This window comes from Xenopus tropicalis, chromosome 5 (genome assembly GCF_000004195.4).
Source record: "Xenopus tropicalis strain Nigerian chromosome 5, UCB_Xtro_10.0, whole genome shotgun sequence".
In the NCBI taxonomy this organism is placed as follows: Eukaryota; Metazoa; Chordata; class Amphibia; order Anura; family Pipidae; genus Xenopus; species Xenopus tropicalis.
This window is the reverse complement of record NC_030681.2, coordinates 151,807,935-151,819,921: the sequence shown is the minus strand read 5'-3', so window position 1 is coordinate 151,819,921 and position 11,987 is coordinate 151,807,935. Positions and strand designations below refer to the sequence as shown.

At 47.9% G+C, this 11,987-nt stretch overlaps 1 protein-coding gene across 1 annotated transcript in view; it reads right to left on the bottom strand.

The window, feature by feature from the left end:
• Positions 1–1,045: 1,045 nt before the first annotated feature.
• kif13b (kinesin family member 13B) overlaps positions 1,046–11,987 on the bottom strand; it is a 126,915-nt gene continuing 115,973 nt past the window's right edge. Inside the window, exons 38-40 of the mRNA XM_031903082.1 lie at positions 9,510–9,572; positions 5,840–6,854; positions 1,046–4,799 (exon numbers count right to left, since the gene is read on the bottom strand). Coding sequence (XP_031758942.1) covers positions 4,504–4,799; positions 5,840–6,854; positions 9,510–9,572 — 1,374 coding nt within the window. The 3' untranslated portion in view covers positions 1,046–4,503. The remainder of the gene's footprint in view (positions 4,800–5,839; positions 6,855–9,509; positions 9,573–11,987) is intronic.

Below are 11,987 nucleotides of genomic sequence, written 5' to 3'. Positions count from 1 at the left end.
GCCCAGATCCCAAGAAGAGAGGCCACACGGGGGCCCGTTGGTTCCTTCTGTAGATTTTCTGCGGTGCCAACATACAAAATGGTCGCACCCATTTCCCACTCACCGTAACCCACAGCCGCCAGTCAGGGATTCCTGTTCATGTAGTAGATTGGGCCAAGCTCGTTGTGCGACCCCATTATTCACCTTGCACCCTATTTAATTTCACCTTCTTTAATACCCAAGAACCGCCTGTTTTTCTCAAGGGATGAAAATTCCTACTTTTGCGGTAGAAAAAAATCCCCCCAAGTTAATTCCTAAACTTCCCGAGTACCAGTAATGGATCAGCGCAGCTTCTGGACCTCTTTTACTGACTTCCTTGTCTAGCATGAAGCTCCACCCCCCTTTTGCTTTCTCAGCCCTCCCTCTCTTCGTCTATAATGACCTCAAAGAGGTGCCTGATTCATTTCCTTTGGAGCAGAGGCAACGGGCATGCCCAGTAGGCACCTCTTTGAGGTCATCATAGTTGAAGAGAGCTTTATGTTAGACAAGGAAGTCAGTAAAAGAGCTGCAGTTTAGCTGCTTGCAATAAAGAAAAAAATAAATCTTCATGCAGGGACAAATGAATGTTATTCTGGGGGCTGTTGGAGTAATTTTAGCGAAATTTAAAAGGCTTACTTTTCAGAATCTCAGAATTTCACTGAATTGGACCCACACCTCTCCCCCGCCCCAAACACATCTCTCTCTAATGAATACGCCCAACTTCTCCCCAGCATTTCCCTGAACTGGATCGGAACCCCCCTGATATGGATCACTTTGCGCTAATAATCACCTTGTACTGGATCAGCACTCCCAGAATTCCCAGTAACGGACCATTTGAAGGCACCAATGAGAGGTGATGCCAGTGGGACAGAGCAATGATTGGGTGCTGGTACCACTGGGCGCCAAAATACGCCCCATAAAACCCACCCAGGGCAGCAGGATCCAGACATTTCTGGCCCCGCCCACTATTCCAGCAGCACCGTCGCCCCATTGGTGGCGACTCTGAGAAACATTAAAAACACAATCAATTGTTTAAAAAAATTTATTATTTTCATGATTGAGCCGGATATTTATATGATACAATATTACAGCAGTTTTAGTATTTGTACAATAAAAAAATCATTAAAAACTCCTCTCATTTCTCCGCCTCTTTGGAATTGAGCTTTTTTCTTTCAGTACAATAATCACTTGTTTGAAGTTTTTATCATTAGGAAAAAAAACAAAACCAAATAAAATTCATGCAATGATACAGCCCCGCCCCCAAATACAAGTGCAGGAAGCCCCACCCCCGAATAACAGGCGAGTGGGTCGTGTTCACTGTGGATAGAAAGGCCTATCAATAACCAGTGAGAGAGGAGGGGGTGGCAGTGCTAGGGGATAATAGTGGTTAAACAGAGCCGCTCAGTGATTGGACGATAAGCAACAGAGGGTGTGGCTTCTCTATAAGGAATGGACGTATGTGGGGCCCCGGAATCCTGTGACGGTGCGATGTGCCTGTTGCTTTAACTCCAAATAAACCAGTGATCAAATAGTGAGAATGGGCGGGACTTAATTACGGTGATAATAAAAATAATTATTAACCCCTGGGGGGTGAACAGGAGCCAATGGCAGTGCGGGGAATAAAGGCGAAAAGAAACAAAGGAAAAGTGTAGAAAAGGCACCAAAACGATTGGTCGGATAAAGGCAACTCTGGAGCCAGTGATATTGTACTCACTATAAAATCCCATTAAAACCAGTAGGGTGGCTACAAGCACTTGGGTGTAGGGAGTCTCGTTGCACTCGTAGCCCCATGGGCAACTAATATGGCAGCCGCGCAGAACTCCCAGCATGCCCAAAGGGATGTTTCTTAATGATACCCCCCCAGGCACGCCTTCAACTGTTCCAAATCCCGCCCATTTCTCATGTCCTGGACTGCCCCACCCAAATAAGGACATGTGACATCATGAACCAATCCTGTGACGCTCCCACCCACGCAGAGCGGGGGAATCTTCTGCACCCATGCAAGGGAGGAAGGGAGGGGGAAGGAAGGGAGGGGGGAAAGGAGGAAGGGAGGGAGGAGGGAAGGGAGGGGGGAGGAAGGGAGGGGGGAAAAGGAGGAAGGAAGGGAGGGCAGGGGTGGGGTGGGAAGGGGGAAAGGAGGGAGGGAGGAAGAGAGGGGGGAAAGGAGGAAGGGAGGGGGGAAGGAAGGGAGGGGGGAGGAGGGAAGGGAGGGGGGAGGAAGACCTAGAAACACTGTGAAATAAAGTCACCTTTGCCTTTAAGTACAAGAGAGTTTTGGCAGTGTGAGATACAGACAATACAGGGTTAATAGCCGACACACAGACACACACACACATGTGGATACACACACAGACACACGCGTGTGTATATGGTGAATCCAAACGAATGACACAAATATTCACATACAGTTAGATTCCATGAGATGCTCAGAATGTCAGTGTTTTGCCCCAAACCCCAGGCTTTAGTGGTAAGTAAAGTGCATTAAATATGTACAAAGTATTGGGACCCAGGGACCCCCCAGTTCCAGGAGCGGGGTACGGGCACCCACTGGGAGGCACCCATGGATGGAGTGGAACCCTGCTCTACCATTGGCCCCCCTGCTGTCTGGGCCCTGTAATGCTTGGGGGCCACGGCTGATGCCCCTGCTTGCACCCCAATAAGAGAGCTCCCCTGAACCCAGCGAGAGGAATAGAGGCCGGGGAAGCGCAGAGGCTTCTCATTACAGGGGAGGAGCTGCCAAGTATTCACCCCCCCCCCCCAGCCAATGGGCCAGTGATTTAGTGATGTAATTAGCCATGGGGGGGGGCAGTATAACATATAATGCAATGGCTTCTCTATATCTGATATAGATATATGCCCCACGTTTGCCCATTTGTTATTACACCAGTTATTGCCATAACCAGACACGGAGCGCTGGGCCGGGGCCAATAGAAGTTTGTTTCCCAGAAACACAACAGAACCGTTTGCTGTAAATGCAGCGATAAAGGGCCCAGGACTACAAATCCCAGCATCCTCCTTGCAGCTTAGCGGCACTGCTGGGAGTTGTAGTTCTAGCTTGGCACGGGGGGGGGGGGGGCACTGACACTGCTCTCTATGGGGGCAGGAGAAAAGCGTGGGCTCTACTTACCCTGCATCAGGATATGAACCAATAGGCAATTAGATATGAAACAAACGCACAAGTAAAACCCCCTGCATTGTCTGGGCCAATAAACAGAATTTCTATACACTGACCCCCCCCCCCCATCAGTTGGGCCCCCGGGTCCTGGGAATGGATTAAGGCACTCGCGTATAAATGATATAGAAACATTCTGAGCTCCCCCGGCCCAATGGCTGCAAAGAAAATACAGGCAAAACCTTATATACAGAATGGGCCCAGGGCAGTACAGAACCAGAACAGCCCAGCAGCACAACAGGCTGCCCTTGGGGCACGGAACATGTGGCTATGGAGCCTTGGGGAATGGCTACTGTGTGGGAATGGTTGGTGGCCCAATGGTGCTTATGGGGGGCATTTGAATCAACTTGATCTGCACCCCGTGTCGTGGAATGATAGGGGTTAAACATGGAAAGGCAGAGCCCACCTTGTACCCTGGAAAGGAACAGTAGGGAAGAACCTATGGGAATGAGGGAAATAAGATTTATTGCCCTTTAGCCCCAGGCAGGAGTCCGGGATATGGTCACGGCACTTGTAGCAATTAATACAGGAGGCCAATAGGAAAGGCCGACCGTCGCTATTGCCCCACCCCCAACAAACCAACCCTACCGCTTGTGCCCCCTGAGGGGCAACTGTGTCCTGTACAGAAAGGGTTAATAGATCAGAGGAACGATTGTGACCCGCAAAGCCCCAACCCCAAATTAAAATATATATATATATTGTTTCCCAAATATCCTATAAACATAAATAATATAAATACAAGGGTTCCGCAGGGGAAAGAGGGATCCGAACTGGGAGGATAAATGAATAGAAGAGTGGACGTTGCCAGCCGAGGGCACCCAGTTGCACCCAGTAATACCCAGTTGCACCCAGTAATACCCAGTTGCACCCAGTAATACCCAGTTGCACCCAGCCCCAAGGGCAAGCAGAGCCCATCAGAACCGCTCTGGTGCCACAAATGGCCGGGCGTGGCTGTTTTTCCTAAAATAAACATCAATTCCGTGACCGTATCCTCTCTTTAGTGTTAATACGATGCTAAAAGCTTGGAATTTGCCCCTCTTGCCCCAAACCGTTGATTTATAGTTAGCAGTTACCCCCCCTAGTGAATGAACAGCCCTTGTGTTGTGATTGGTGAGAGTGAGGCTCCTCCCCCGGGTGCAGTCATTAGTGCAAATAAATCAAGCAGGCGGAACAAGGGTGGGGTAGTTCATAAGGCACCAAGGAGTGGCGGGAGGGCCCCCAGGTTCCGTACAGAGACCCCAATAAGGAATGTGTAGAACTGAGCGCCCATAGCGACCGGTTACCAGGATACATGTTGCTGCTGTGCAAATGGCTCAGTTGGCCCATGATTTCCTGTTCTCCATTTTCTTCTGGTTCCTCTCGTCGGCCTTTAGCGCCGCGGCTCTGTCCGGCTTGGCGAGGGCAGTGAGGGCCACAAGGTTTCCCGCTGAACCCGACAGATTTGCGCCTTTCCGACTCTCCGTTACAGTCCCTCCCTGCAAGCGTAAGCCTGTACTGCGCCTGCGGGCGGCGCCACTCGCTTTCTTGAGGCGGTTTGGCCTCACCAAGACACCGTAGCCCGGGTTACACCTGAAGTAGTGTTTGCCTCCAACCGACCCATCGTTTTTGCCTGCAAGAAGATCAGACATTAAGTCAATATTTGGGTTCAAAGATTTCCTCAACTTTGAGACAGTAGTCGCCTGTCCTCATCCTGCCTTCAGCCTACCTCCTGCCAATCCCACAATCCCCTGCTGCACACGTGATGTCAATAAGGAAAGGAACATCCCAGTGCAATGCATTGTGGGTTATGTAGTTCCTGCATGCTGTCTGTAAGATGTGGGGAAGTTGTTACAATCTGTAACATCAATGTTTTAGTCCCTCCTCCCCTGCCGGGATATCAAATGAGGCAGAAAGAGAGGAACTGTTTTGCAGCTGGATTTCAGCATATAAACATGGGATTTATTCCTATTAGGGGTTTAATCACACCCCTGGTAATATCTAATTGAATGTGTTTTAATATAAATACATTTATTTAGTAGCCTTTGTAATGTTTTAGATGGCTGCCTCCATGCCACCTTGGGGTTCCATACTCTCTATGAGTCTGGCCTGCTCTCCCTATAGAAGGAATCTGAGACTTGCCCATTGGCCTTGGTATCTAATTAGCAGTTACTAAGTAGCAGTTACTAAGTAGCAGTTACTAAGTAGCAGTTACTAGGTAGCAGTTACTAGGTAGCAGTTACTAAGTAGCAGTTACTAAGTAGCAGTTACTAAGTAGCAGTTACTAGGTAGCAGTTACTAGGTAGCAGTTACTAGGTAGCAGTTACTAAGTAGCAGTTACTAAGTAGCAGTTACTAAGTAGCAGTTACTAAGTAGCAGTTACTAAGTAGCAATTACTAAGTAGCAGTTACTAGGTAGCAGTTACTAAGTAGCAGTTACTAAGTAGCAGTTACTAAGTAGCAATTACTAAGTAGCAGTTACTAGGTAGCAGTTACTAAGTAGCAGTTACTAAGTAGCAGTTACTAAGTAGCAGTTACTAAGTAGCAGTTACTAAGAAGCAGTTACTAAGTAGCAGTTACTAAGTAGCAGTTACTAAGTAGCAGTTACTAAGTAGCAGTTACTAAGAAGCAGTTACTAAGTAGCAGTTACTAAGTAGCAGTTAGTGTTTCTTACCAGCAGGTGTTTCAAGTTCCACCCCGACCCAGACTCCTTCCTGGAAGTCTGCCGGACCCACATATCGTACAATGCCATTCTTATTGGAACCCACAGTTACATATTCTCCTTCTTTTAGCCACTCGGGGACCTCCTGGGGTTCATCAGAGTCCGACACCTCCTCTTGCTTGTCCGCTGTATTATCCAACGCAACTCCTTTCAACTTGACGGCGGCACTTGGTTTCCCCACCTCCCCCAGTTCATCCCCAAGCATACGCGTGAAGGATTTTAGCTCGGAAGTCCTTACTTTCTGTATTTTGAATGGAGAAACCACCCCTTTTGTTTGGGACAGAGGTTCTGGAGTAGAAAATGGCTTACAAGGTGTGGCTCTCTGGATGTCCTCACTTGTGGGCAATGGCAGTTCTGTGGTAGCCAATGATCTATGCACTTCCGCTTGTTCACTGGTTGATGTGGCGGAACCCGTTTGTTCCACGTTGTCTGATGGAGAAAGACTTTCTGTATTTTCACCATGAGGTTCTGTAGAAGCTTCAGACAGAAGGGGTTTGCGATGTTCCGTTCTATCACCTCGTCCTTCATCCAACTCTTTGCTATTGGGGCCTTTTGCAATGGAAGTCCTTTCGGGGTCCTGTGAGACATCTAGTTTGAATTCATGGGACACAGAACCGTTCACGGGTTGAGTAGTTTCTAAGTTCAGAACATCAGAACCAGAAGGGTTTGTAGGAGGAGGCCCTGCGTGTCTATCAGCAGCTGTTGGAGTTGGGGGATGGACACTTATCTGGACCTCATTGCCAGCGCTTAGAACCTCAGAGAGGGTAGCGGTGGAAACGCTGTGGGAAAAGTACCCGCTGGAGGCTTCACTGAGGGGACTGGGAGGACTTTCCTGTGTTTCTGGTACTGGAGGGTCAGGGACCTTTGGTGGGGAAGGGACGGCAGGAGCCCTTTCCATCTTCTTCTCTTGGCCGGGTGAGCGAGCAATTACTGGGGGTCGGACGTTTTTCCATTCCTCAAGGGGAACCTGTAATAACGCAACAAACTGAATATCAACTGGAACATACACACAAGTACGTTTCCTACATGGGCAAACATCAACCAGGCAGTTAGACTGAAGGCCAAACAATCCCCTTCCTCTTGAATTTTGCGTTGGGCTAACGTTAGATATTAATCAGCCCGGAAGACAATGTTTTTGGACAGGACAGCATCAAGCCATGGAAGCAGTCTGCAACAAATGTTCTAATGGGCCCCTGTATGCCTACCTTTACCTGAGAGCTGAAAGCTTCAATCAGCCAGATCTGTGCCACTGTGACAGAATGCTCTGTTATACAGATAGCTAGAATCTCAGCCATAAAGCAGGGCAGGACTGCTGCTTACAATGGGGGGGGGGGGGGGGGATCAGATAGGATCTGTGTCACTGTGACAGAATGCTCTGTTATACAGATAGCTAGAATCTCAGCCATAAAGCAGGGCAGGACTGCTGCTTACAATGGGGGGATCAGATAGGATCTGTGCCACTGTGACAGAATGCTCTGTTATACAGATAGCTAGAATCTCAGCCATAAAGCAGGGCAGGACTGCTGCTTACAATGGGGGGGATCAGATAGGATCTGTGCCACTGTGACAGAATGCTCTGTTATACAGATAGCTAGAATCTCAGCCATAAAGCAGGGCAGGACTGCTGCTTACAATGGGGGGGATCAGATAGGATCTGTGCCACTGTGACAGAATGCTCTGTTATACAGATAGCTAGAATCTCAGCCATAAAGCAGGGCAGGACTGCTGCTTACAATGGGGGGGATCAGATAGGATCTGTGCCACTGTGACAGAATGCTCTGTTATACAGATAGCTAGAATCTCAGCCATAAAGCAGGGCAGGGACTGCTGCTTACAATGGGGGGGGATCAGATAGGATCTGTGCCACTGTGACAGAATGCTCTGTTATACAGATAGCTAGAATCTCAGCCATAAAGCAGGGCAGGACTGCTGCTTACAATGGGGGGGGATCAGATAGGATCTGTGCCACTGTGACAGAATGCTCTGTTATACAGATAGCTAGAATCTCAGCCATAAAGCAGGGCAGGACTGCTGCTTACAATGGGGGGGGATCAGATAGGATCTGTGCCACTGTGACAGAATGCCGGGGCAGAACAAGGTGCCTATGGGTAACACCACAGTAGGACTAAGTAGCGACGCGCCGCCCGGGAAATCCATTTGCCGGTATTTAGGTGGGGGATGATTTAAGTGACAGTTCTGGCCCTTTGCTGTTAAACGGCTGGATTTATGGCAGCTGCAAGGACTGGAGTGATCTATACGTCTCTTACAGTTCTTTGGCTTCTCTCGGGGCCGGGATAAATCAGATCATTTCAGCTGACGGAACAAGATTTATTTGTCATTTCCAAATTTTCTTCCCGCTTTTCCCTTCAGTTTCTTGGGCCCCTGTCAATTTGCGGGTGAAGAATTTAAGGGCTGCTTGTGAGATTAAACGGCCATTTCTCTGATCCATTTCCCAGAGGCAACGTGTACTGAACTGGTGTAATCAATGTGCTTCCAGGGGAGCCCCCACCCCCGGAGAGACCCCCCACCCCCGGAGAGACCCCCCTTCTGAGCCGTAAATCCAAATGCTGGGAACTGACAACTTTGTCATACAAGTTGGGCACATCCTGCTCCTATAATGGAATTGTATTATAAGGGATAATGTACCCCCTACTGTAAATGATAAGGATATTAGCAGTCACTGAGGGGTTCTGTGCCCCCCATATAAAGGCACAAGGCTGCAGGCTGAGTTATACAGGGAACTCTGAGTATCACTCATGTATTATAAGGGATAATGTACCCCCTACTGTAAATGATAAGGATATTAGCAGTCACTGAGGGGTTCTGTAACCCCCATATAAAGGCACAAGGCTGCAGGCTGAGTTATACAGGGAACTCTGAGTATCACTCATGTATTATAAGGGATAATGTACCCCCTACTGTAAATGATAAGGATATTAGCAGTCACTGAGGGGTTCTGTGCCCATATAAAGGCACAAGGCTGCAGGCTGAGTTATACAGGGAACTCTGAGTATCACTCATGTATTATAAGGGATAATGTACCCCCTACTGTAAATGATAAGGATATTAGCAGTCACTGAGGGGTTCTGTGCCCCCATATAAAGGCACAAGGCTGCAGGCTGAGTTATACAGGGAACTCTGAGTATCACTCATGTATTATAAGGGATAATGTACCCCCTACTGTAAATGATAAGGATATTAGCAGTCACTGAGGGGTTCTGTGCCCCCCATATAAAGGCACAAGGCTGCAGGCTGAGTTATACAGGGAACTCTGAGTATCACTCATGTATTATAAGGGATAATGTACCCCCTACTGTAAATGATAAGGATGTAAATACAGGTTATGGAACCCTAAATCGATTAAAGTAGTTTGTATTAATGATTGACTACATAGTTTATAAGGATATAAGGATATACGTTATATTATATCTGATATTTGCTATTAACTACAGAGCACTACAATAATTTTCAATTTGTTTCTGCTGAATTGCACCCATGTTCTGAGAGGTGTTTTTAGGGTGCCCTCAATATGTCATGGTTCCACAGAGTGGGCTTATGTGCTATGTACTACATGTACGCTGTCAGAAGGACAAATGCTACACTTGGCACAATAGCAACTCACCATTTTAGGAACAGCTGGGTTCTCATCAACGCTGGCTGACTGGACCATAATCCGCGGCACCGTCTGCAAAGACATAAGTCGTAGTGTTAATGTAACTTCCATGTGCAACACTCTAATACACAGTATATGTGCTGTCAGGCAGAACCCTATGTAACAGGAGGTCCATATATTTCTCCATAAATAGTACAGGTATGGGATGCATTATCCGGAAACCCACTGTCCAGAAAGTTACGGGAAGGCCATCTCCCATAGACTCCATTATATGAATAATTCTAAATCTTAAAAATTATTTTCTTTTTCTCTGTAATAATAAAACAGTACCTGTATTTGATCCCAACTAAGATATAATTACCCCTTATTGGGGCAGAATAGCCCTATTGGGTTTATTTCATGGTTAAATGATTCCCTTTTCTCTGTAATAATAAAACAGTACCTGTACTTGATCCCAACTAAGATATAATTACCCCTTATTGGGGCAGAACAGCCCTATTGGGTTTATTTCATGGTTAAATGATTCCCTTTTCTCTGTAATAATAAAACAGAACCTGTACTTGATCCCAACTAAGATATAATTACCCCTTATTGGGGCAGAACAGCCCTATTGGGTTTATTTAATGGTTAAATGATTCCCTTTTCTCAGACCCCTCAGCGTGCCCCCTGCTATGCTTATCTATGCCGGTTGTGCCAAACATTGGCTTCCTTGATATTACAATTAAAGAAATTTGGCAAAATAAGTTAAAGAGAAAAAACTTTTTTCCAGCCTGTATTCATGCTGAGGACTGAGTGGAGCCATCGTGGTGCAGTTGAGCTTTGCCGGCCGCTCATCCTGGCCTCAGATATAACTCACTCATCTCTACGCGATGCTCCAATGAGCAGCTTTTTTCTTTACGGGTCCCTGCTGGATTAGAGCCATCAGAAAGCTGAGAGGAGCAAGGTCTATTTCCACCTGATCGCCCCATAAATAAGGTTAAGCGCCTCTATTATAAGGGTTGTCACAGCAAATGGAGGCACCGGAGAAGCCGGGTCATTGTAAAGAGTTTAACCTTTTTAATGCTGGTAATTGGGCGATGCAGGAGAATAAGATGAAGGCAATGTTATCCAGCGGTTAGAGCTCAGCGTGGTGCGGGTGCCTCCTGCTGCCAAATGCACTTCACAGGGGTTGGATAACAAGGAGACGTGTAATGTGGAGGCTGCGGAGATACCCTTTATCCTGTCTTTCTAAAATTAAAAGTCTTTGCGGTGCCTTTATACATTAGTCTCTGTATCGGAGTCCCACGGGGGCCGCTCTTCCCCTAATGGGAGCCCCATGAAGGATGCTGATAGGTTCAACATTACTTTTCATAACAAGATTTTCTCTTTTTACCCTTGATGAGGTAAGATGGCTTCGCTTCCAGGGCCTGAACCAGACATCCAGGGCCCACCCTTCCACCAATTAGATGGGGAGGAGTATGAGATGGTGTAAGGAAAAGGCAATCCCCATGGGAAGTGCTTTACAGCAATCAAGGCATCAAAGGCTTAAGATCCCCCATACACGCTGAGATCCGCTCGCTTGGCGAGATCGCCAAGCGAGCGGATCTGCACCCAATATCCCCTACAGGTGGGCGATATCGGGGAGTGTGTAGTTAAAAAAATAATAATTTGATCGTTTGGCCCCAGGGCCAATTATACTGGCGGCAAGGGGCAGTCGGTTCAGGGACCGCATCAACGAGCCGATGTGGTCCCCGATCCGACTGAATTTTCTAACCTGGCCGATCGAGATCTGGCCAATTTCAGGCCAGGCCCCTCGTTTCTGCCCCTATATGGGCAGATAAGGCGCCGATATAGGCAGCTACAATCTACCCGTGTATGGGGACCTTTAAGCTCTAGACCAGTCCCTCATCTGTATTGGGGTTATACAGGGTTATGGTGGAAATAAGAAAGGGCTGAGGCACACAGCAGGACCACTGGCGTACCAATAGAGAAAGCAGACCCTGCGGCTGCGGGAGGCAAAGAATGCGTTCTCCTGTTGTTGCATATAAATCCTTGCTCCCCCCCAGCTCTCAGGTAGGAGGGTTTTATATACAAGTGGGTAGGGGACATGTTCAGGTGGGGGTAAGTGCGCCAGGTAGGGTTAGCTAGTCTGTGTTGGGCCCCTCCAGGGTTGGACTGGGCCAGCAGGGCACCTAGTAGGCACCCGCCAACCCAGTCTACTGGCTCAGCCAACTGCAGGCACTGGCACATCTGCCCCCCATTGCGGCAGCAAGGAGAAAGTGCAGTACACAGTGGGGGGAAGGGTTTGACATCATGACTGGGGTGGGGGGCCCCCATTCAGCAGCCCTGGTGGGCCCTGGACACCCAAGTCTGACCCTGAGCCCCCCCAAGGGAAGGTCTAGCGTAGAGTAGTTACACCACTGTGGGAGATCCTCTAGTAGTAGGCAAGTTTGACCGTATCAAAACAAAGAGCCTCTGTTTTACAAAATATATATATATACCTACAAA